This window comes from Trichomycterus rosablanca, chromosome 16 (assembly GCF_030014385.1).
Source record: "Trichomycterus rosablanca isolate fTriRos1 chromosome 16, fTriRos1.hap1, whole genome shotgun sequence".
Classification (NCBI taxonomy): domain Eukaryota; kingdom Metazoa; phylum Chordata; class Actinopteri; order Siluriformes; family Trichomycteridae; genus Trichomycterus; species Trichomycterus rosablanca.
The window spans coordinates 1,575,994-1,600,000 of NC_086003.1; the positions used below are offsets into that span (position 1 = coordinate 1,575,994).

Sequence of the window (24,007 nt, forward strand, 5' to 3'; positions counted from 1 at the left end):
CGAGAGCGCTCTGACATGTGCACCTCACAATAGCCGGGCTGTTTTGGTCGTCCCTCCCTTCACAGATTAGCCAATCACGTCCACACAGACGCCCGACCGGCTGATAGCATACGACACGACACGGCTGTTCCGTATTTAGGAAACCCGTCCTGACGCCACCCTCAAAATTCTATCCAAACCTGGGATCAGCACTCAGAGCGCACTGATGTGTCACTATACACTGACGTGTGATAAATCAATCATATAAAGGAAATGGTGTGCTTCTAACAGTTTAGGGAAGGACCCTTCCTGTTCCAGGATGAAGACACTCCTGCACCCCTCCTGTTCTGATTTCTATAAAATCAGCTCTATTAGATTTCGGATCAGGAGGGACTAATTCGATTCCCTCCGCCTGGTACTTCGGCGTGGAGCAGCAGACACGGTCACCTCAGTCCTGATTCAATTACAGCCCAATTTCATCAATCGCCTCTGATTGGCTCTCGCGCGGCCCCTGACCCGAGAGGCCAGAGCATCTCTGAGAGACGGAGGGGTGGGGCTTATCTGTGAGGTACCCAACCGAGCAGGTTTGAACCGTAGCACCAAAAAAACACACACTGAGTTATTTATTCGCCCCTTTTTTATTAGCCAAAGATGTTCGTACTTGTTCAGGTGTTTTGCATCTGTTGTGAGATCCTGGAAGAGTTGTCGCTAAGCCCTTGACGTAATCCTAAACACTCCTGGTTATGTTTAACACTATTCAAAAGATACGTTTTGGCGTAGGGTTAAAACACAGCTGAGATCTTGAAGGAAGGTGGTGTGTGTGTGTGTGTGTGTAAATCAAAGATTCTCTGATTTACACACACACACACACACACACACACACACACACACACACACTTTCCACGTAAGCCGGTTAGTCTAAGTGCCTCCTCTCTATAGCTGAGGTCAATAACTGATTGAGCTGGTTAACCAGAGTCCACGTCAGACACTGCATGAGATCACACACACACACACACTAACACTCTCACACATACACAAACCGACTCACACACACTCAAACACTCTCTCTCTCAGAACCCCATACACAGTCACACATATGCACACACACACTCACATACACTCACACACACTCACACACACTCTCTCAGAACCACATACACACACACAGTCACATACAAACACACACACATACTCTCAGAACCACACACACACACACATTCACACTAACACTCACATACACACACACTCACTCACTCTCACACAAACACTCTCTCTCAGAACCCCATACAGTGTCACACATGCACACATACACTCACACACACTCTCTCAGAACCACATACACACACACACACACACATTCACACTAACACTCACATACATACACACACACACTCACTCACTCTCACACAAACACACTCTCTCAGAACCCCATACACAGTCACACATGCACACACACACATACACTCACACACACACTCTCAGAACCACATACACACACACACACTCAGAACCACACACACGCACACTCATACTCACATACAAACACACACACACTCTTAGAACCACATACACACACACACACACACACACTCAGAACCACACACACACGCACACTCATACTCACATACAAACACACACACACACACACTCTCTCTCACAATATACACACACATACACACACACACTCACAATATTAATACTGCTAATAATAATAGTATAATTACGATCAATATCATTGTTGTCAGTTATTATATAATAATAATTATTATTATTGCCAGTATTATAATTATTAATAATAATAATTTATAACTTGTTATTATTATATTGTTGTAGTGGGTGAGTAAAAATCTTTATATTAATACATGTGATTTACTTATTTTATATCTTTAATGTGAGCATCAGTAAACACAGTACATTATTATTAAATATTATTAAATATTTCCAGATAATAAGAATCTATTTAAAAGATAAACTGATTTTGATGTATTTTGCAGCATTTAAGCATCAACACAAAGTCAAGATGATTTCTTCTGTATTTCTCTGATGTAACAGCAGATAAAATGATTTAAAATGAGGATTTAGACTGAAGCTGCGCACCGATACTTAAATCTTTAATAAACGAGACACTGATGGATCACATCACGCTTCTGTGGAGAGAATATTCCTGATCCTGCTCTCTGTCTCTCTCTCGCTGTCTCTCTCTCTGTCTCTCTCACTGTCTCTCTCGCTGTCTCTCTCTCGCTGTCTCTCTCTCTGTCTCTCTCTCGCTGTCTCTCTCTCCTCCCCCCGACACAGAAACATGAAGTCCAGGCTGTAACAGATCGATTTTTGAAGCGTATTGATCCTGCACCTTTGATAGAGCCCAGATCTATTTTAATGATATTGTATCTAAATCCTATTTGCTGCTCGCTGCTTTCAAACATAATAAAGTAAAGAGGCCGGACGACGGCGCGCTGCCCCCTTTCTTCATAAACCAACCTTATTAATCTTTTCAAAAAGAGACGATCTGGGCAAGTCGAGCTCGGACGGAAATAAGATTATTAAGCGGCCGGGCGCATCAATTAAGAGCCGCTCCGAAAATACAGCCAACAATCAGAGAGACAGAAAAACACAAACACACACACGCTGGTACTGAACATACAAGAGTGAAGGAAAAGACCAGCTTTAACAGGACACTTATAGTTATATAGGTTCCACATTTATATATATATATATATCAAACAGAAAGATAGATAGACAGACAGACATATAGATAGATATATAGATAGATACACAGACAGACAGACAGACAGACGGATAGATAGACAGACAGATTTAAATAGATAGATACACAGACAGACAGACAGACAGACAGACGGATAAATAGATAGACAGACGGATTGATAGATTTAGACAGATAGATAGATATATAGACAGACAGACAGATGATAGACAGACAGACAGATGGACGGACAAACTGACAGACAGACAGATAGACAGAGAGCTAGAGAGACAGACGTAAACACTAAACTTACAGTATATATCTATAGTTATAGTTAATAATTAGAACTATTTATGTATTGTGGTGTTAGGTCTATATATATGATATGTGAAATAAATAAACAACATACATACATACAAATACTGTATACATGAGGGTCTTAATGGGTATATAATTGTGCAGATATGTAAAGATAAATGATAATAAATAACAGGTCCAGTGTGTATTCCGGGGTGTTAGCGGTGTTAAAGGTGTAGTGTGGTGTTCAGCAAAGTTATTGAGGTGGGAAGAAGCTTTTATTTTTTATATTCTATATATTTAATGTATACAGTATTTATATATTTACAGTTAAAATAACTTCAATATTTGGGTGAGATCTTCAGGTATCTCTGTATCTCGTTTCCTTCACTGTAATAAACGGAGCTGAACTGAGACTCAGAGACAATAAAAGACCAGAAGATTCTTTGTCTTCTGATCAATAACCAATAGCTGCTGGTTGTCTTCAAACATACACACACACACACACACACACACACACACACACACAGCCTCGATCAGGAAGAAACCGAAGCGCAGTGTGTGTGCAACGCGAGATCCGGCGTCCAGGAAGCGGCACGCCGCTTAAAAGCCGCGTTTAAACATCCTACAAGGCCGCGGACGTTACGTACCGCGCTGAGAGGGAGCGGATTATCGAGCAGCCGAGCCCGAGTTCCCATGATGCACTGAGCTCGGCCTGCCTGGACGCCATCGATCATCGATACGCAGGCAGGTAAAATGTGATACGATCGATCGGGGCCGCGCTGCGATATCTGAGGGTTCTCAGGCTCGGGAGAAAGTCTGGACTTCAGCTCACGGAGGGACGGAGAGAGAAAAAATGATTCTGATGAGACGCCGAAACAAAAGAGGTCAAGAGAACTCGTACCCAATTCATTTAGAGACGTCAGACGCGGCCTGGCACGCGGGCAATAACTGCAAACGCAATTTGGGAGAGAGGGGGAACGCTTAGGTACCGTCCTTCTGAAGGTTAACTAGGTTCAGCGCATTTAGAGCGCACACACACACACACACACGGACCGGTTGTACCCCGACCCACGCGATAACACACACACCCAAAAACAGACGATGTTCTCTAAACTCAAACCCGTCGTAAACTTTCTCATTTTGGGCTCGGTCTCTCGTTAAATCCATATATCGGCTGGTTAACGCCGCCCTCATCGAGTTTCCCGACGCGTCCGCAACTCATTTCACGACACGCGAGAGAAATCCTTCACGCCGCCGCGCGAGGCCGCCTCCAGTTTCGGCTAAATGATGGACACAAATATTTATATTTCAATAAAAGGTGCATTACACGAGCCGGGCGAGCGCGGCGCGAAGCAATAAAGTGAAGAGCAACGCTTTTACAGAATATTAAAATGTGAAAAGCACAGAATAAGTTCTCCACAGATATTGATGTCAGACAGACAGAATAGAGAGAGACGTGTGAGACTGAGCGGATGAAATGAAACCATATTTGTGTTACTGGAGTCACTGAGGGAATAAAGAAGAGAATAAGAGATAGAAATAGAGAGATGTGAGACTGGTAGATGCAGGATTAAGGCTGGTGCTGCTGAGGCTGGGAGCACTGGTGGTTGGAAGGTTGTTTAGGTGCATTTGTGGGAGGTTTTTTTTTTGGAGGTTTGGGTCTCTAGGTGGGTCCTGGCTACATTTGTAAGACTGGTGCTACTGAGGTTGGGTGCACTGATGGGTGAGTGTTTGGGAGCATGACGTTTTCCCATGTTTTTTATTCTTATTACATTTTTTATCCGAGTTCATGCATGAGTGGGTAGTATGTAATGTAAGTGGGTGGGTTGGTTGTTAAATGAACAGGTGAATAAGTGAGTGGATGTATGAATGGGTGAGTAGGGAGATGAATGAGTTGGGTGCACGTATGGGGGGACAGACAAATGGTGGATGGATTGAGGGACCGTTTGCCTTAAGAGGAAGGCTGGATGAAGAATAGATAGATGGATAGATAGACAGACAGAGGGACGGATGGATGAAGAATAGATAGATAGACAGACAGAAAGATGGATGGACGGACAGATGGAGAATAGATGAATGGATAGATAGATAGACAGACAGACAGACAGACAGACAGACAGACAGACAGATGGATGGAGAATAGACGGATGGATGAATATATGGATGGATGGATAGACAGATGGATGGATGAAGAATAGATGGATGGATAGATAGACAGACAGACAGACGGATGGAGAATAGACGGATGGATGAATATATGGATGGATGGATAGACAGATGGATGGATGAAGAATAGATGGATGGATAGATAGACAGACAGACAGACAGATGGATGGAGAATAGACGGATGGATGAATATATGGATGGATGGATAGACAGATGGATGGATGAAGAATAGATGGATGGATAGATAGACAGACAGACAGACGGATGGATGGAGAATAGACGGATGGATGAATATATGGATGGATGGATAGACAGATGGATGGATGGATGGATGGATGAATAGATGGATGGATGGTAGATACACTGTTAATACATTAAATATTATTATATAATTATATCACTAATACTATATACTATATTATATATATTTTAAATGATTGAATTGTTTTTTTTTTCACTCTTAACATTGTGGGTTTGTATTTTATGACTATTATGTTGAATTTATTTTGGTTTTCTTCTTTATATAAATACAGACCCTGTTGTTTTTATTGCTCTTCTTATTGAAGCATCATTTTCAACCAATCACACGAGAATATACAAACAAACATGAAAAAAAAACAACAATCACCTCAATTTCTATTAGTTCGAGTCTGAAGATACAAGTCAAATAAAGACAGAAGGAGACGAGAAGAAAATCATGGACACATTTCTCATGGTTCGAGTCGAGACGTCAGAACTCCTCATATGAACACTTAAATCAGCAAAGGAACAACAGGGGACGCGAAGCTAATTCGGGCCGCCTTGTGCACCTTCTTGCCATGCAAGGCATCATGGGAACAGAAGAGAAAGAAAGCAGCGGGAGAGCACTCAGTCAGTCACGGTTCTCTTTTGGAGAACACACAGCTCGAGGAGACGTCAGGAGTGTGTAATCGCCGGGACTCGTTTTCTTTAGTCGCGTTTATTCCATACCGAGTGTGTGTGTGTGTGTGTGTGTGCGTGTGTGTGTGTGTGTGTGTGTGCGGCAGCTGAATAGAGCAACAGCCGGCTGCTGTGGAGTATCGGCCCGCTGAGACCTCGGTGGCGGCTCGGTGATAAAAGAGTCCACAAAGCGTTTCTGACTGCGCCTCTCTTCCTTCCTCAATACCGAACCCCCTCCTGCCCCCGTCCTCTCCTATTCTGTCCATTCTCTTAGCCTCACACACACACACACACACACACACACACACAGAGTGCCGAGGCTCTTTCTCCAGGCCCATTACCACACGGCTTTATCAATAGGGCCGAGCTGCTGAATAGCCAACACGCTCTATTTGGCTTCCAGTCAATTAAGCTCTAAGCTGTCAGCAAACAGGAGTTTTTAAGTCCATTCTGAGCGCCGATGCCATCGACGCCTGGCAAGGAGCGCCACTCAAGAGCCCAGAAGAGGAATAAAGGACCCAACGTGGGACGTTTTTGTTTTTTGTTTTGTTTGTTTTTTTGCTGCAGACGAATAAACAAAACTGACCGGTTTCACAGGTGAGATTCGAACCCTGAATCTCAAGAGTTATCGGACTAGAGGGTTTTACCGCAGTGCCACCCATAATCAGTTATAAATAAATAAATAAATAATAATTAAATAATAAAATAGTAATAATCAAATAATAATAATAAATAAAAAATAAATAAATGACTATATAATAATAATTAAAATAAACAATAATAATAAATAAAAATAATAGCAAACAATAATAATAAATAAATTATAAAAAAAAATTAGTTAATAAATAAATAAATAAAAATAAACAAATAATAAAAAATATTAAATAATAAATAAATGAATAATAATAAATAAATAATAATTAAATAATAATAAATACATAATAAATAATAATAAATAAATAAATAATTAATAAATAAGTAATAAAAATTTTTACAAATAATAAATAATTACATAATAAATAAATAATAATAAATAAATACAAATATAATTGCTTAATTTCACTTTTTGTTTTACATTTTTACAGCAAATAAAAAAGTTAAAATATGTAAAGTTCATTATATTTTGTAAATATGAACAAATTTTAAATGTGATCCCTGCAACACTGTCAAAAAAAGTTAGGACGGGACAAAACGCTGCGCATATAGGGGGCACCACAGCGGATCAGGCACAGTTTTTACCCCGGATGCCCTTCCCGACGCACACAGTACAGTAGTGCAGCTTTGTAAACATGAATGCGGGTGCTGGACTGCAGTACAGATCTGTCTGCTATTAAAAATATAAAATATAAGGTGGGTTATTATGAGAATCAGACAAAACTGTGAAAATTAGATCCGGCCCGGCTGAGGAGACACTGGGTGTCGTTTCGCTATCGGTTCCCCCCGTCTCGGCCCAGACGCAGCGCTTCTGTCTCTCCACCGTGCTGGAAGCCACGTTATTGATCGGAGCCCCAGTCCACCGGCGCTAACCTTACTGGAAGTTCTGTAGAGCAGCGACATCAGTCCCAGCAACACACACACACACGTCTGGGGCAGAGCAGGCCTGCTGTCTAGACCCCGTCCTCTTCATTAGACACACACACACGCACACACAGGAAGATGTTTAATGCGCTCTCGGCTTTCACCCCGTCAGAGTCGGTGCATGTCTGAGTGTGTGCAGGTACGCCACACGGCCAAAAGTATGTGAACACCCCCAATATGAGCTCCGTGGGCGTCTTTATGGAGCCGCCTACTCGCATTGTGACCTTGTTTGGTGGGAATCGTATCCAGTCGGTTAAAAGAATCGACCTAGAACGGGCGCAGCAATTTACCCCAAAGGTGTTCGACAGGGTGGAGGTCAGGGCTCTGTGCTGCCCCCCTCCCGAAATAACCTTTATATTTAATGAGAATAGAACTTATTTCTATATGATGTTTGATCATTTGATGTTATACACTCGTGAGCTCAATAATTTAATAAACTGTTCGCTCTGATACCAGGTGGATCTACTGACCCAGGCAGGCACGGCTGCTCCTTGTGAGACCCTGGTAGGTGAAAAGAAGTGTACAGCGACTGCTCAAGCGTTTTTTTGGTTTTTCTAGATAACACGAGAGGGGAAATATTTAAAAAACGATCCGTAATTATGTGGACGGGGCGAAACATAAGGAGAGGATATCGGAACTGGACTGCCGACAGGACTGTGTGTATGATTGGTGAGATGTGGTCAGCACACACACACACACACACACACACACACACACACACACACACAAGCATTATCATTTGGCAGCATCACTGTTGTGTCAGTGGGCTCTTTGAAAAGTGCTCTAAACAGACACCAGTGTTTCCCAACAACCAGTGTGAAGTCTCACACATATACACACACACACACACACACACACACACACACTCTGCTGGCTAACTGATTACAGCCGGCCCTGCCTCCCCATCCACTCTCAGACCTAATAAACGCTTCGCTCTCTCCTTAACGTCTGAGAAACGTCTCAGACAAAGACCGTTTCAGATAAACATCTCCCTCTACATGTATATATATATATATATATAAATAAATACACACACACACACACACACACACACACACACATACAGTGTATCACAAAAGTGAGTACACCCCTCACATTTCTGCAGATATTTAAGTATATCTTTTCATGGGACAACACTGACAAAATGACACTTTGACACAATGAAAAGTAGTCTGTGTGCAGCTTATATAACAGTGTAAATTTATTCTTCTCTCAAAATAACTCAATATACAGCCATTAATGTCTAAACCACCGGCAACAAAAGTGAGTACACCCCTAAGTGAAAGTTCCTGAAGTGTCAATATTTTGTGTGGCCACCATTATTTCCCAGAACTGCCTTAACTCTCCTGGGCATGGAGTTTACCAGAGCTTCACAGGTTGCCACTGGAATGCTTTTCCACTCCTCCATGACGACATCACGGAGCTGGCGGATATTCGAGACTTTGCGCTCCTCCACCTTCCGCTTGAGGATGCCCCAAAGATGTTCTATTGGGTTTAGGTCTGGAGACATGCTTGGCCAGTCCATCACCTTTACCCTCAGCCTCTTCAATAAAGCAGTGGTCGTCTTAGAGGTGTGTGTGGGGTCATTATCATGCTGGAACACTGCCCTGCGACCCAGTTTCCGGAGGGAGGGGATCATGCTCTGCTTCAGTATTTCACAGTACATATTGGAGTTCATGTGTCCCTCAATGAAATGTAACTCCCCAACACCTGCTGCACTCATGCAGCCCCAGACCATGGCATTCCCACCACCATGCTTGACTGTAGGGATGACACATTTATCTTTGTACTCCTCACCTGATTGCCGCCACACATGCTCGAGACCATCTGAACCAAACAAATTAATCTTGGTCTCATCAGACCATAGGACATGGTTCCAGTAATCCATGTCCTTTGTTGACATGTCTTCAGCAAACTGTTTGCGGGCTTTCTTGTGTAGAGACTTCAGAAAAGGCTTCCTTCTGGGGTGACAGCCATGCAGACCAATTTGATGTAGTGTGCGGCGTATGGTCCGAGCACTGACAGGCTGACCCCCCACCTTTTCAATCTCTGCAGCAATGCTGACAGCACTCCTGCGCCTATCTTTCAAAGACAGCAGTTGGATGTGACGCTGAGCACGTGCACTCGGCTTCTTTGGACGACCGACGCGAGGTCTGTTCTGAGTGGACCCTGCTCTTTTAGAACGCTGGATGATCTTGGCCACTGTGCTGCAGCTCAGTTTCAGGGTGTTGGCAATCTTCTTGTAGCCTTGGCCATCTTCATGTAGCGCAACAATTCGTCTTTTAAGATCCTCAGAGAGTTCTTTGCCATGAGGTGCCATGTTGGAACTTTCAGTGACCAGTATGAGAGAGTGTGAGAGCTGTACTACTAAATTGAACACACCTGCTCCCTATGCACACCTGAGACCTAGTAACACTAACGAGTCACATGACATTTTGGAGGGAAAATGACAAGCAGTGCTCAATTTGGACATTTAGGGGTGTAGTCTCTTAGGGGTGTACTCACTTTTGTTGCCGGTGGTTTAGACATTAATGGCTGTATATTGAGTTATTTTGAGGGAAGAATAAATTTACAGTGTTATATAAGCTGCACACAGACTACTTTTCATTGTGTCAAAGTGTCATTTTGTCAGTGTTGTCCCATGAAAAGATATACTTAAATATCTGCAGAAATGTGAGGGGTGTACTCACTTTTGTGATACACTGTATATATATGAATCTAAAGCGGGGGATTACGCAGTATTATCACGCAGCGCGGCGTTATCATTCTCCCGACCCGGGGATCGATCGCCGACGCTCCCCGACGCTCGGCGGCCGTTAGCCACTCCAAAGACAAGCGGATCCAATTAAACACAAATCTAAGTGGCTCTTTTTAACGTGACCGGACCCATCCAATTTCACTCGTACAAAAGGGGGCAGAACGATTAGGGAGAAATGGCCTTGAGGAGGAGGCGGGATCGGGAAGGGGGGTAAAAGATGGGGGTGAGGGGTGAAAAGAAAAGCCCATAGAGAAGTCTCGAGGACGTCAGCGTGATGAAGCGACGCGAGAGAAAGGACGAGCCGTCTTCTTTTTAATGACGATCAGGAAGGATGCGTCCACTGTCGGTCCAGGCTTCCAGGTTAAATGATGCAGGTTTTTCTTCAACCTGGCAACGTCGGGCCCACCCCATCCTAACGTCGCCATCACGTTGCCGGCTTTGTTCGCCCGGCCCGCTTCTTTAATCAATCCTTCAATCTAATTTCATCCCGTGCTCGCTCGCTCGCTCTCTTCTCGGACGGAAGCTTCCTGAAGTCATTTAGTCGCCACGGAAAAAAGAGGACGAGGGGGGGTAAAGAAATCAAAAAGCAAAGGGACGCAAACCCATCCCGTCATTTAATACGGAGATAATCGATAAACAACGTGTCCCCTTGTGAGTCACGTGGCAGAAAGTTCACCAGAAATCAAGTCCCAACATGGCAAAATACTCGACACACTAGGTCATCGTGATCAGGGCCACAGTGGGCCCTGACCTGACCGGAGAACACAGAGGAACCGCGCCCTCGTGCCCTCGCAGCCTCACACGCTTCTCTGTTATGAAACTAGACACGATTCAGAGGAGCAACAACCTGAGTGCATGTTTTCTCAGGTGAAGCGGAAATCCTGACAATACCAGAGAACATACCAAAGTCCTAACAGACAGTGACTGGAGGCGAAGCTCAAACCCAGGTCTGCAGGACCCGTGTAGCTGCGCAGCACCCTGACCAATCTGACCACCGTCCAGTTCTGATAATACAGTGAACCCCCTCCCCAAAAATGAGGCAGATTAAATAATGAGCTCAAATCGGAGGTGTGGGGTGTAGAGGTGCCTCTCCGTGTCATGTGACCCACTTTCAGCCCCTCGTCCTCTCTCTCTGTTCACCCTTACACCCCCATCTCTTCAATTTTAAGAGGTGGGGAGTTTTTTTACCCCGGGAGGAGCCATCTGTCACCCTCCTACCCCTGCGCGCGGGGTCAGTCCGACCCATCACGAAATCACCCCCGAGCTTCTGCGCCGGTGAGCCGATATGAGACCCGGATGAGCGAGAAGAGGGCGTGTCTAAATTCTTAGATTCCTTAAAATGCTCCTACTGAGGCGCCTTAATTCTGAGTGATGATCTGACTGAATAACGAGGGAGCGTCCGACGCCTCCTCAGCACTGAAGCCAATCCCAGCATTCAGTGCGGCGGACGAACGCGGAGCATGAAATAATGTTAATAATAAAATATTAAATAAATATTAAATAAATTAAATTATGTTTATAGGTATATATTGCCTTTTTTACGTTTATAGGTATATATTATATTTTATATAAATAAAATATTAAATGAATAAAAAAATTATGTAAATAAAATATTAAATAATAATGAAATATTACATTAATTAAATTATGTTTAAAGATATAAAATACATTTATTTAAATATTAAATACATAAATAACTAAATAATAAAATATTAAATTCAATATTAAATAAATTAAATTATGTTTATAAGTATTAAATAAATGTAATAAAATGTTAAATTAATAAAAAGATTATATAAATAAAATATTAAATTAATTAAAATACTAAATAAAATATTAAATAATAATGAAATATTAAATAAATTAAATTATGTTTAAAGATATAAATTACATTTATTTTAATACTAAAGAAATTAAAAAATTAAATATTAAATTAAATATTAAATAAACTAAATTATGTTTATAAGTATTAAATACATTTATTAAAATATTAAATAAAAAAATTAATAATAATAAAATATTAAATAAAATATTAAAATAATTAAATTATGTTTAGGGGTATTAAATACATTTATTAAAATATTAAATAAAAAAATTTAAAAAATAATAAAATATGAAATAATAATAAAAAATGTAATAAAATATTAAATACATTAAATTATGTTTACAGGTATAAAATTCATTTATTAAAATATTAAATGAATTAAAATTTCTTGTTGATGTGCCTGTTAAAATTTGTTGATTTAATCATCATTATTATTTCTCTGATTGGCTATTCCGGCCAGTTGTTGGGTGCTACTATATACGAGGTGTTCACTGATCACCTTAAAGCATCAGGAGCTAATCTGAGAATTCAGAATAAAGAACTGAGACACTGAGAGGAGCACGATGATTCAGAACGCTGAAACACCGAGCGGCAGAAAGCCCTTTAACGCCCCGGGTTCAGTGCCAGTTTGTTTTTTCATGCTTTTCAGTCTTCATGGTCTCAGAATGATTTCAGACCTGAGCTCTGCTCCTCTCGGTCGCCTCTGGCTCGTTCTGCGCTCCCTCCGTCTCATCTCTCGTCCATTTCACGCTCTCTCCCTCGCCCCTCTATTGTTCTGTCCACTCCAGAGGTCTCGCCCCTGCTCTTCAGAGCCGAACCTTTCAGGTTCTCCCCCACTACCCTCTCCTCAGGGTTGCCAGAGCCTTCTATAACCCACGCTGAGACCAGGCTGTGTGAGTGCCGCAGGTCCGACTCTCTGTTGAATTATTCATTTGTGGGATTTTTTTATTGATTTATTTATTTTTGATCCGGGAAGCCGTTTCATACACGACAACGTGGTCCGAGTGCTGCACCGATCCACAGAAGCTCCGATACCCACCAAACAAACGCCACTCTTAGTTTAGTTTTAGTCTCTAGCTTACAGTAGCTCTGAATAAATGACTGAATGAATGACTGAATGACTGAATTACTGATTGAATGAATGAATGACTGAATGACTGAATTACTGATTGAATGAATGAATGACTAAATGAATGAATTACTGAATGAATGAATAAATGACTGAATAACTGAATAAATGAATGAATGACTGAATGAATGAATAAATGACTGAATAACTGAATAAATGAATGAATGACTGAATGAATGAATAAATGACTGAATGACTGACTGAATGACTGAATGAATGACTATATAAATGAATGAATGAATGAATGACTGACTGAATGAATGAATAAATGACTGAATAACTGAATGAATGACTGAATGAATGACTGAATGAATGAATAAATGACTGAATAACTGAATGAATGAATGAATGAATGAATAAATGACTGAATAAATGAATGACTAACTGACTATATAAATAAATGAATGAATGACTGACTTAATGACTGACTTAATGACTGACTGAATGACTGAATGAATGAATAACTGAATGACTGAATGAATGACTGAATAACTGAATAAATGAATGACTGACTGAATGACTGAATGACTATATAAATGAATGAATGAATGAATGACTGACTGAATGAATAAATGACTGAATAACTGAATGAATGAATGAATGACTGAATGAATGAATAAATGACTGAATAAATGAATGACTGACTGAATGACTGAATGAATGACTATATAAATGAATGAATGAATGAATGAATGAATGAATGACTGAATGACTGAATGAATGACTGAATGAATGACTGAATGAATGACTGAATAACTGAATTAATAAATGAATGACTGACTGAATGACTGAATGAATGACTATATAAATGAATGAATGACTTAATGACTGACTTAATGACTGACTGAATGACTGAATGAATAACTGAATGACTGAATGAATGACTGAATAACTGAATAAATGAATGACTGACTGAATGACTGAATGACTATATAAATGAATGAATGAATGAATGACTGACTGAATGAATAAATGACTGAATAACTGAATGATTGACTGAATGAATGACTGAATGAATGAATAAATGACTGAATAACTGAATGAATGACTGAATGAATGACTATATAAATGAATGAATGAATGAATGACTGACTTAATGACTGACTGAATGACTGAATGAATGAATAACTGAATGACTGACTGAATGACTGAATGAATGAATAACTGAATGACTGACTGAATGACTAAATGAATGAAAGACTGAATGAATGAATAAATGACCGAATACTGAATGAATGAATAACTGAATAAATGAATGAATGAATAAATTAATGACTGACTGACTAAATGAACAAATGTATGACTGAATAAATGACTGAATAAATGAATGAATAAACCCAACCCTCCTATTTATTCAATAGCTAGGTCCACATACCTCCTGCACCTCCTATATCAGTGCACCCAGCCTGGGATTCGAACCCCCTGAACTCAGGCTCTCACCCTTAATCCCTAAACCTCAGTCCACACTGGGCACGTGCAGCTGGACACGCACCAGTGACCGCTCCCTCTCAGAGGCTGTTCAGAGGGACGAGTTTGTTTTCGGAGGGTGAACGTGTGAACGCGGAACTCGCCGCTGGTTTGCTAATCAGATTCCCTGAAGTCTGACTACTGAATTAACACTCCATCCTGGCTGAGTGGGCGGGGCCACAGGGCGGGCTGCGCTGCGGGCAATCTGATTAGCAGAGCAGTAGGGAGTTAATGCTCTCAAACTATCTCACAACTCCTGTGTGTGTGTGTGTGTGTGTGTGTGTGTGTGTGTGTTATAGCAAAGAAATAAAGACGTCATGGTGCACATCACGGCGCTCATCACATACACCTGCTCAGTCACGGTTAGCCATTAAAACCAGACACATGAACTTGGCTTCCCAGTCACCAGATTCTTAAATCTCATTTCAAGCCGCGTCACTGCCAGGACACTCCTGCTGGACCCCTGAGCAAGGAGCCGGTGCATACACGGCTTCTCGGTCGTGTTTTACTGGTACGAGCAGTGACTCCCCAAACGCTGGTGTCGTGACACTCGAGCTATTCGCTTAACGTATCACACACGACCATGCATTAAGTACACACACACACACACTTCTGTAACTCAACACACAGATGCAGCATCAGGCCGACAGATGTCCACTCCGCCCGGGGACCAGACACACGTCCAGTCGGCCGATCGGGTTACAAACGCCAACGAAAACCGAGCGCTTTGTCACGGAGTAAAAGTGAACGCGCGGCGCTCGCGGGAATACCGGTGGGCGCGGCACGGCCGGGCGCGCGTGGGGGTCAAAGGCCGGCGCTCGGCGTGACCCCAGGGATGAAAGACGCCGTGTGACAGATTGGCCTCTCCCGCCCTACGCTGCAGGTCTTCTGCTGAACCTCCTCACTGATCCTGGAGAGCGGCGTTCGGACCCTCACGCCTGCTCGCTCCAGAGCAAGTGAAACAGCATTCGGGAAGGAACAGGGGGGCGAGGGGGGGGGGAAATAATATTGAAATCTGATGTTTGGGCGGCTTTACAAGGTCAGGAATCTGATACATGGACATCCAAATATAAAAACAAAGGCTCGTTATGTTTATAGGTATTAAATAAATTAAATGAAATATTAAATTAATTACATAAAATATTAAATAAATAATAAAACAATTAAATAAAATAGTGAACACAAAAATATTTAATAAATAAAATATTAAGTAAATGTAATTATGTTTACAGGTATTAAATAAATTAAATCAAATATTAAATTATAATAAAATATTAAATAAATTAAATTAAATATTGAATTATAATAAAATATTAAATAAAATATTAAATTACGTTTATAGGGATTAAATGACTTTCATAAAATATTAAATAAATAATAAACCAATGAAATAAAACAGTGAATAAATATTTTTTTTATAAAAATACATAAATTTATTTGTTTACATGTATCAAATAAATTAAATAAAATATTAAATAAATAAAAAATATTAAATAATAATAAAATATTAAACGAATTAAATGACGTTTATAGACATTAAATGACTATTAAATATAAAATAAATAATAAAACAATTAAATAAAATAGTGAATAAATAAAATATCAAACAAATAAAATATGAAATAAATAAAAAATATGAAATAAATAAATATTAAATAATAAAATATCAAACAAATAAAATTAAGAAATATTAAATAAAAAAAATGTAAAGTAATAAAATATTAAATAAAATATTAAATAAATACAATATTAAGTAAATAAAATATTTTATAAATTGAAAATATTAAATACATAAAATATTAAATAATAATAAAATATTAAATAATTAAAATTATGTTTATAGGTATTAAATAAATAATAAACAATTTTTTCCCTCTTCATCTCTCAATCTAACCGTTTCCAAATTCCCGACTGCACAACCCCGATCTGATCTCGAGGGGCTGAATCCTGAGAAAGAGCCCAACATCGGAGCAAGATGGAGAAAAGAAACAGAATCAAAAAGAAGGAGAGTGATACTGGGGGGAGGAGAGAGAGCAGGAAAGAGGAGAAGCCAGGAACGGTCCGTGGGGAGCGTCATGTGGACAAACCATGACGGGGATTGTGACCTCTGACCCCTGACATCACTGCCCTGCTGAAGCGAACGCAGCAGTGCAATCTGCTGGTCCGAAACGAGCCGCGTCGAGTCGAGTCTCAGAGTCCAGGAGAGAAGCGTTCTGGACGTCCATCAGGAGTCTCGTACTGAGCGCCTGACCACACTGGGTGGAGAATTAAATTCAGAAATGATGGAGAACTCGTCCGTTGGACCCCCGAGCAATTGCTCAAACTGTGTTCAGTCATAATTGTACTGTAAACGTAACGCTATGCTCCGCTACCACACCAGCGCTGGCATTCTGAACTGCTCACGGTTGGCCAGATGCCCCCTAGCGGGCACGATCGGTGGTGCAGATAGTGCAGCGGACAAAATCAACCACTAGTATGCTGGGCTGTGTAAGGACCCTGACGGTGGGTGTGACTCTCCACGTGCGAGACTGGCCTCACGCACCAATCCACTAAAGAAGGGGTCGTACACAGCGTACGTGCCTGAGGGAGGGCGTGTCAGGAGAATATACCCTCCAGGACCAAAAGATTAATTGGCTACAACTAAAAAAGGGAGAAATGTATAAATATAGTAAATAAAGAGTAAACGAGGGAGCTGAGCGGTGGGAACGGACGGTAAATAAATAAAGAAAGGCCTGAGCTTTCGCGGATTAAAGGATGAAAGCGGAGGAGAGGACGGGCGCCGGGGGGTCCGGGACGACCCGCTGGCTCGCGGATACGTGCGCTGACCTTTCACAACACAAGCTCGCTTCGAAAACACGAGCGATAATCCGCCGTCCGTCTCGCTGCAGCTTCACTTCGGTTTTATAGCGGCGAGTCCTGATCCGGGTCTCCCATCGCCCCTCTATCTCACGTCCTACCACCTTCTTCTTCTCTCTAACGTTTCTCAAATGTCAGATCTTCAGCCCAGACAGGCAGCGCTCGTCTGACCGGCGTCTCCCACGAGGCTCTCAGACGGAGACCGCGGGGAGACGAGAGGACGCGGAGACAGGACAGCGGGCGAGGGGGAGAGGCGGCACGTCGTTCGTTTGGAATCGCAGGAATGTTAAAACGTCACGTCTGAAAATCTGGCATCTCGGTATCTGATCGTCTGACATGAAAAGGACACAAACTGAATTCGGGCAGGTCGGCAACACCTACGGAATATGTTCCCTAATTTGGTGTAAAGCCCTGCTGTCTGCTGCACATACGCCCTCTGCTGGCTGACTGAGGTGCTGCACATACACAGGGGATAATGGAGATCGGTGCATGACTCTCCATGCGCAGTACGGATCTCCATAAGAACCCACCTGGTGCAGGTTGCAGGTGAAGAGAAGTGGTCAGTATTGCACACGTGTCGGAGGGGGCATGCAACAGTGTGTGTCTAACGGTGGCAACTTGGTAGCGGTGGGGCTTGAATTAGCAACCTTCCGCTCATGCTTGATTGTGTTTATAGACCTGGACCTTGTGGAGGCTTTACGTTACATCTTGTAGACCACAGTGGGACCAGACTGCCACCATTTGATGCTCTCCAGGGTCCTGAACCATCAGCATCATGTATTTAGTCCTGTACTGATGTACAAGCGCCAGTCAAGCGCACGACTTAATAAAAAGCATCGTTTTAGCCTCGTCGCCTGGTCTGGAGCTCAGGACTAACCCACAGGATCGGCTAACCTGCTGAGCACTCAGTTCTGTCTCTTCTGCACCTAAACCTAAACACTGTTCTGGTTCTGTAGTAACACCATCAGACTCCAGTGAGAGAGAGACGGAGGGAGAGAGCTGAACTGATCAGAGACGACATGAAAGCCCGCTCAGACCACAGATTACCAGTGAGAAAGAACGAGGAGAACGGCGAGGAGAAAGGAGGACAAAGCACGACGGGTCGGCTCCGCTACAGCTGCACCGCCCGACCAATCAATAGAGCCCATTGTGCACGGGAGCATGTGGTCAAGTGAGAATAAGAAACAAAGAGCAGAGAAAGTGGAGAGAGAGAGAGAGAGAGAGAGAGAGAGAGAGAGAAAAGTGAGAGAAGAAAGTGAAAGAGAAAGAGAGGATGGAGAGATCATATCAGAGATCCAAGCACACAGTTTATTCCATAACATTAATATTATTGTTATTATATTATATTATTATTATTATTATATTACATTATTATTATTATTACATTATTATTATTATTATATTAGATTATTATTATTATTATTACATTATTATTATTATTATTATTACATTGTTATTATTATTTTTATTACACTATTATTATTACATTATTATTATTACTATTACATTATTATATTACATTATTATTATATTTCATTATTATTATTATTATTACATTATTATTAATATTATTACATTATTATTACTATTAATATTATTACATTATTATTATAACATTATTATTATTATTATGACATTATTATTATTTTCATTATTTCTATTATTATTATTATTTCTATTATTATTATTATTATTGCTGTTATTATTATTATTTATATTTTTATTATTATTTTTATTATTATGATGACAGATAATAGGAGTGTTGCTGTTGATTGTTCCTGTCGGTGGTTCTGTGTCTGGACTGTTTGATGTTCGGTTCTTTGCTCAGCAGTATAAAAACAGAAGAGAATCAGACCTGGTAAATAATTATAATAAATAATAACTGCCATCAGCGACCGAATCAAAAACACAGTTTCCTTCGTCGTGTCTCTTTTCTTTCTCGGTTCAGGCCGTATCGGGCGTCTGGGCTGCGGACGGTCGATAGCACAGACAGGCCGGACCATTCATCATCTCTCGGCTCTCATTTTCCAGCTATTGACGAGGTGTTTCTACACCCGTACGTGCTGGAATAGGGCCGGTGGGTGCAGACGGTCGAAACGGACACAACGGACACGCGCAGAGCTCTGGGCAACGCCAACTGATCCACGTCAAGGGTGACACCAGGACCTGAGAATCCTGGATTATTTTCTGGCAGATTTTGTCCTCTGAGACTTTTTGCCTCTCTAAGCATCCTCCTTACTGCACACAGGATTTGTTCCATCTACAGCTGTTTAAATCACGTTTATTTAATGATATTTGATGATTCAAGTCCAAAACCTAAAGCACTGATATGATAGCCTTAAGCACTCTTAAGGCTATAACAGATACGTTAAGAGTGTGACTATGGGAATTTGTGCTGGTTGATTCAAACCAGCATTTGTCAGGTCAGGTAGTTCACTTTGATGAAAAGCCTCGGCTTGTAATCCCAATTTTAATTCGTCCCAAATGTGTTCGGTGGGGCTGAGGTCACGCCTCAGAGTGTGTGTGTGTGCGCGAGTGTGTGTGTGTGTGTGTTATTCTCTCTCTGACTCGCAGCAGCTCTGCACGGCGGATTTGGTATCAATCATAGTTGAAGGTGACACACAGCGTGACAAAGTTGCACCGGCGAGGGTCACTTCTCACACACACACACAGACACACACACACACACACTAACGAGTGATGGTGATGCGGAGCGGGAGCCACAAGCTATCAGAGTAACACCGAGGCGAGGGGGGCGTCGTTATTTTCACAATAATAACAACAACACAGCGGGTCTGGCATCGAACACACACACACAGACACGGGGAGAACATGCAAACTCCACACAGAAACGAACCCAGGACCTTCTCTCTGTGAGGCGACTGTGCTACCCACCGAGAAAGACAGGAAACACACCGGACAGGTCGCCGGTCCATCACAAGCCAGACACACACACACACACTTAGGATCATTGTAGTAGCTCCAGTTAGCCCGAATGGATGTTTTTGGACTTGTGGGAGGAAACCGGAGCGTCCGGAGGAAACCCACACCGCGTCCCAATGATGTTCATACAGTGCACCATGTGTGACCTTAACTAAAGTGAAATATTCAGCGTGTTAATTTAGTACCACAATCCCCTCCAGCAGGAGTGTGTGTGTGTGTGTGTGTGTGTTCGTGTCATGCTGTACTAATGACGCTTGTGCGAGTGTCATGGGAGGTAATTAGGGTGATGGTGCCCTCTGGTTCCATCCCTCTATCTTTCCCTCCCATATTATCCCTCCATCTAGTGCTGCCCCCGCTCTGCGCCCTCAGGATTCATGTGTGTGTGTGTGTGTGTGTGTGTGTGCTGTATGGCCCTCCCTCGCTCCTTAACCCCCTCTGGCTAAAGAAATGACAAGAGCTACCTGAGGAATTTCACACCTTTTATAGCTAATAAGACTATTACCTCCATCACACACACACACACACACACACACACACTGTAGACAGTTCGGAAGAGACTGTAGACACCTAAAAAAGAGAGAGCAGACAACCAAACAGCTCAATTTAAGTTCTTTGTTTTTTTCACTTGAGCCAGACAGGTAAACCATCGGCGGAACCGTCACCTGTGAAGTGGGCGTGTCTTTCCGCTTCTCGACGCCACCTGTGTAATGCCTGGTTCACACTACACGATTTTTGCCCTGATTTTCGCTCTCCGACTGGTCGGCGCTAGATTTGCCGGCTCGGGAGCAACTCGGCGTTCGCTCGCCAAGTGTGAACAAATCAACAACTCGATCGGCGACCGAAGAGAGATATCTAGCACGTCAGATATCTGGATATGAGTCGGCCGACTGGCAACGAGTGCTGTGTCGAACAGCCAATGAGAACGCAAGATACGGTGAGGGGAAACGCAGGGGAGGAGTGTAAACAGGTGGGACCGGGGTGTAATATAGTTTATATCAGAATACATCAGCACACACACACACACACACACACACACGTTTCACAGTATTTCTGACCATATCGTTCTTTACATAACATAAAATATTTATTAACTTCCAACTCACTATAGAACAATCCATGCTGGTCGCGTTGCCAAATCCACTCAGATTCATTTATTTTTCCTCTTTGATTTTACGCTGCACATCAGCGCACAAACTTTGATCGCTCGCTTCTTGTTGACGTGCATTTTTGGACGTGGTATGATTAAACCCCTCGTCACTTCTCGCGTTTGCTTTCGTGACAGAACGTAGTTTGGGAGAGCAGAGAGGCTCGCCTGCGATTCCAGTTGGTGATAGATGGTGTAGTGAAAGAGCCCCGATTACAAGAGATCCAGGCGTGTAGTGTGAACCGTACAGTGACCCGACGACCTGGAAAGGCGTGTAGTGTGAACTTGGCATAACACACGCCACACAGGTGCCCGGGCAGCCTGCATTCCAGGATGAACGAGCTTACAGCGATTTTACTTCAAGTACCAAAGGAAGAATCATGAGAACAATATTAATACCCTTACAACCACCTAAAACCGCCTGGAAACACTTTGTTGGTTTGCACACGCAAATTACGCTCTCAAATCGCAGTCTATTACCTCCACAGTGTGCTCGAATCAGTTCGGTCTGGTATTTAGAACACGAACATGAACATGAGGACCCGCCCTGCTCCCCTACTACCTACCTCTTCTCAGGAGTGCACATAGGACGACCTAAAATGCATCTGTGTAGAGAGATCACCAGGTTGTTGTGTGCTCTTACCTGCGCTTATGTCATCATCGACGACGTCCAGCTCCTCCTCGGCTGCCTTGGGTTCGACGGGCGGGGCCTCGGCCGGGGGCGGAGCCGGCTGGGCGGCCTCAGGAGCGGCTCCGGCTGTAAAACACGTTCAGACTCATTAACCCGATCGGAAAGGGCAAACGTCTCTCTCTCTCTCTCTCCTCTCTCCCGTCGCTCGTTCGTCCTCGTTAGCCGGCCGCCTCGTTAGCTCCCTCATCAAGCCTTATTGTTCTGCATTATGAGGCGCTTCGTTAGGCCGTAACCCGCTCCCGCAGCGCTCGTTCCTCACTCGCGGGCCCGCGAATTACCAATTGAAACGAGGCTTTCATTAAGAGCGCGTGATGGATCAATGCTGGTAAAGGTGAGGAGCAGCTAATCTAAACTCTCGGCTAATTAATGACCTGATTCTCCAGGAGAGAGAGAGAACACGCGTCCATGAATAGAAATCTGATTAACACGTTCATTAAGAGAATAAAAACACGCACATTAGTGTCTGCATTAAAAATGTGAGAATGAGAGTCCGGCGGGTTCGAATCCCGAGCTCGGAGTGGTGTTATGGAAACCCAGACACACGTCAGTGCGCTCTCAGTGCAGGTCCCAAGCCCAGATAAATAGGAATGATGTGCCAGGAAGGGCAGCCGGCGTAAAAACAATGGCAGGAGGAATCAATCAGCGTCTGTATAAATAATGTAAATACAGTGAAACCTGGAAAATCTGGACGTCCGGTTCGACTGTTTAAAATTCCCAGTAGTTCAGTAGTTGTCCACTGGGTGGTGCACGTCTGAGAGGCTTTATTTTGTCGGGAGGCTCACTCTGCTCTCGCCTTTTTCTTTGTTTTATGCTTCATTTTGCAAGTTCTAGTGCTCAGTTCTGCTCCAGTAACCACCAGCAGAGCTTCAGACTATAGATAGATACTCTATATATCATACATACTGTATATACTCTATATATTATACTCATATAGAGTCCCCACTATATATAATTTCTCCCCCGTAGTAAAGTAGTAAAACCTCAATTTAACGGATTTTGGATTTAACAGACAAAATCTGAAAAACTGAACAGTACAGTAGTTCAGTAATTGTTAACTAGGTGGCGCACATCTCTCCATTTACATGAGCGATAGGCTATATTTTGTTGAGAGGCTCGCTCTGTTCTCGCCTTTTTCTCTGTTTTATGCTTCATTTTGTAAGTTCTAGTGCTCAGTTCTGCACCAGTGCTGCTCCAGTAACCACCAGCAGAGCTTCAGACTCTATATTCTATAGATACTCTATATTCTATAGAGTGTATATACTGTATATACTACTGTATATATATTATACTTATATAGAGTCCCCACTATATATAATTTCTCCCCAGTAGACCTTAGTGCTGTGTTTTTGTATATTTTCACACCCCCTGGATAAAAAACCTCTCCATTTTACAGATCAGTGCTCCCCCGTTTAGTCCGTTAAATCGAGGTTCCTCTGTATTCTGTACTGCTGAGCTGAGTCTCTATAAACCGAGCTTTATACAGGAACAGGCCTTCCCTAAACTGTTGCTGCAATAGAAGTCAGAAGGGACGACCCAATATTTTTTGCTCGGC

At 42.3% G+C, this 24,007-nt stretch overlaps 1 protein-coding gene across 4 annotated transcripts in view; it reads right to left on the reverse strand.

The window, feature by feature from the left end:
- Positions 1-24,007, reverse strand: part of LOC134330945 (WD repeat-containing protein 7) — a 118,164-nt gene that overhangs the window by 44,630 nt on the left and 49,527 nt on the right. For all 4 annotated transcript variants that reach the window (XM_063012243.1, XM_063012242.1, XM_063012244.1 and 1 more), the window contains one exon: positions 22,408-22,521. In XM_063012243.1, coding sequence (XP_062868313.1) covers positions 22,408-22,521 — 114 coding nt within the window. The remainder of the gene's footprint in view (positions 1-22,407; positions 22,522-24,007) is intronic.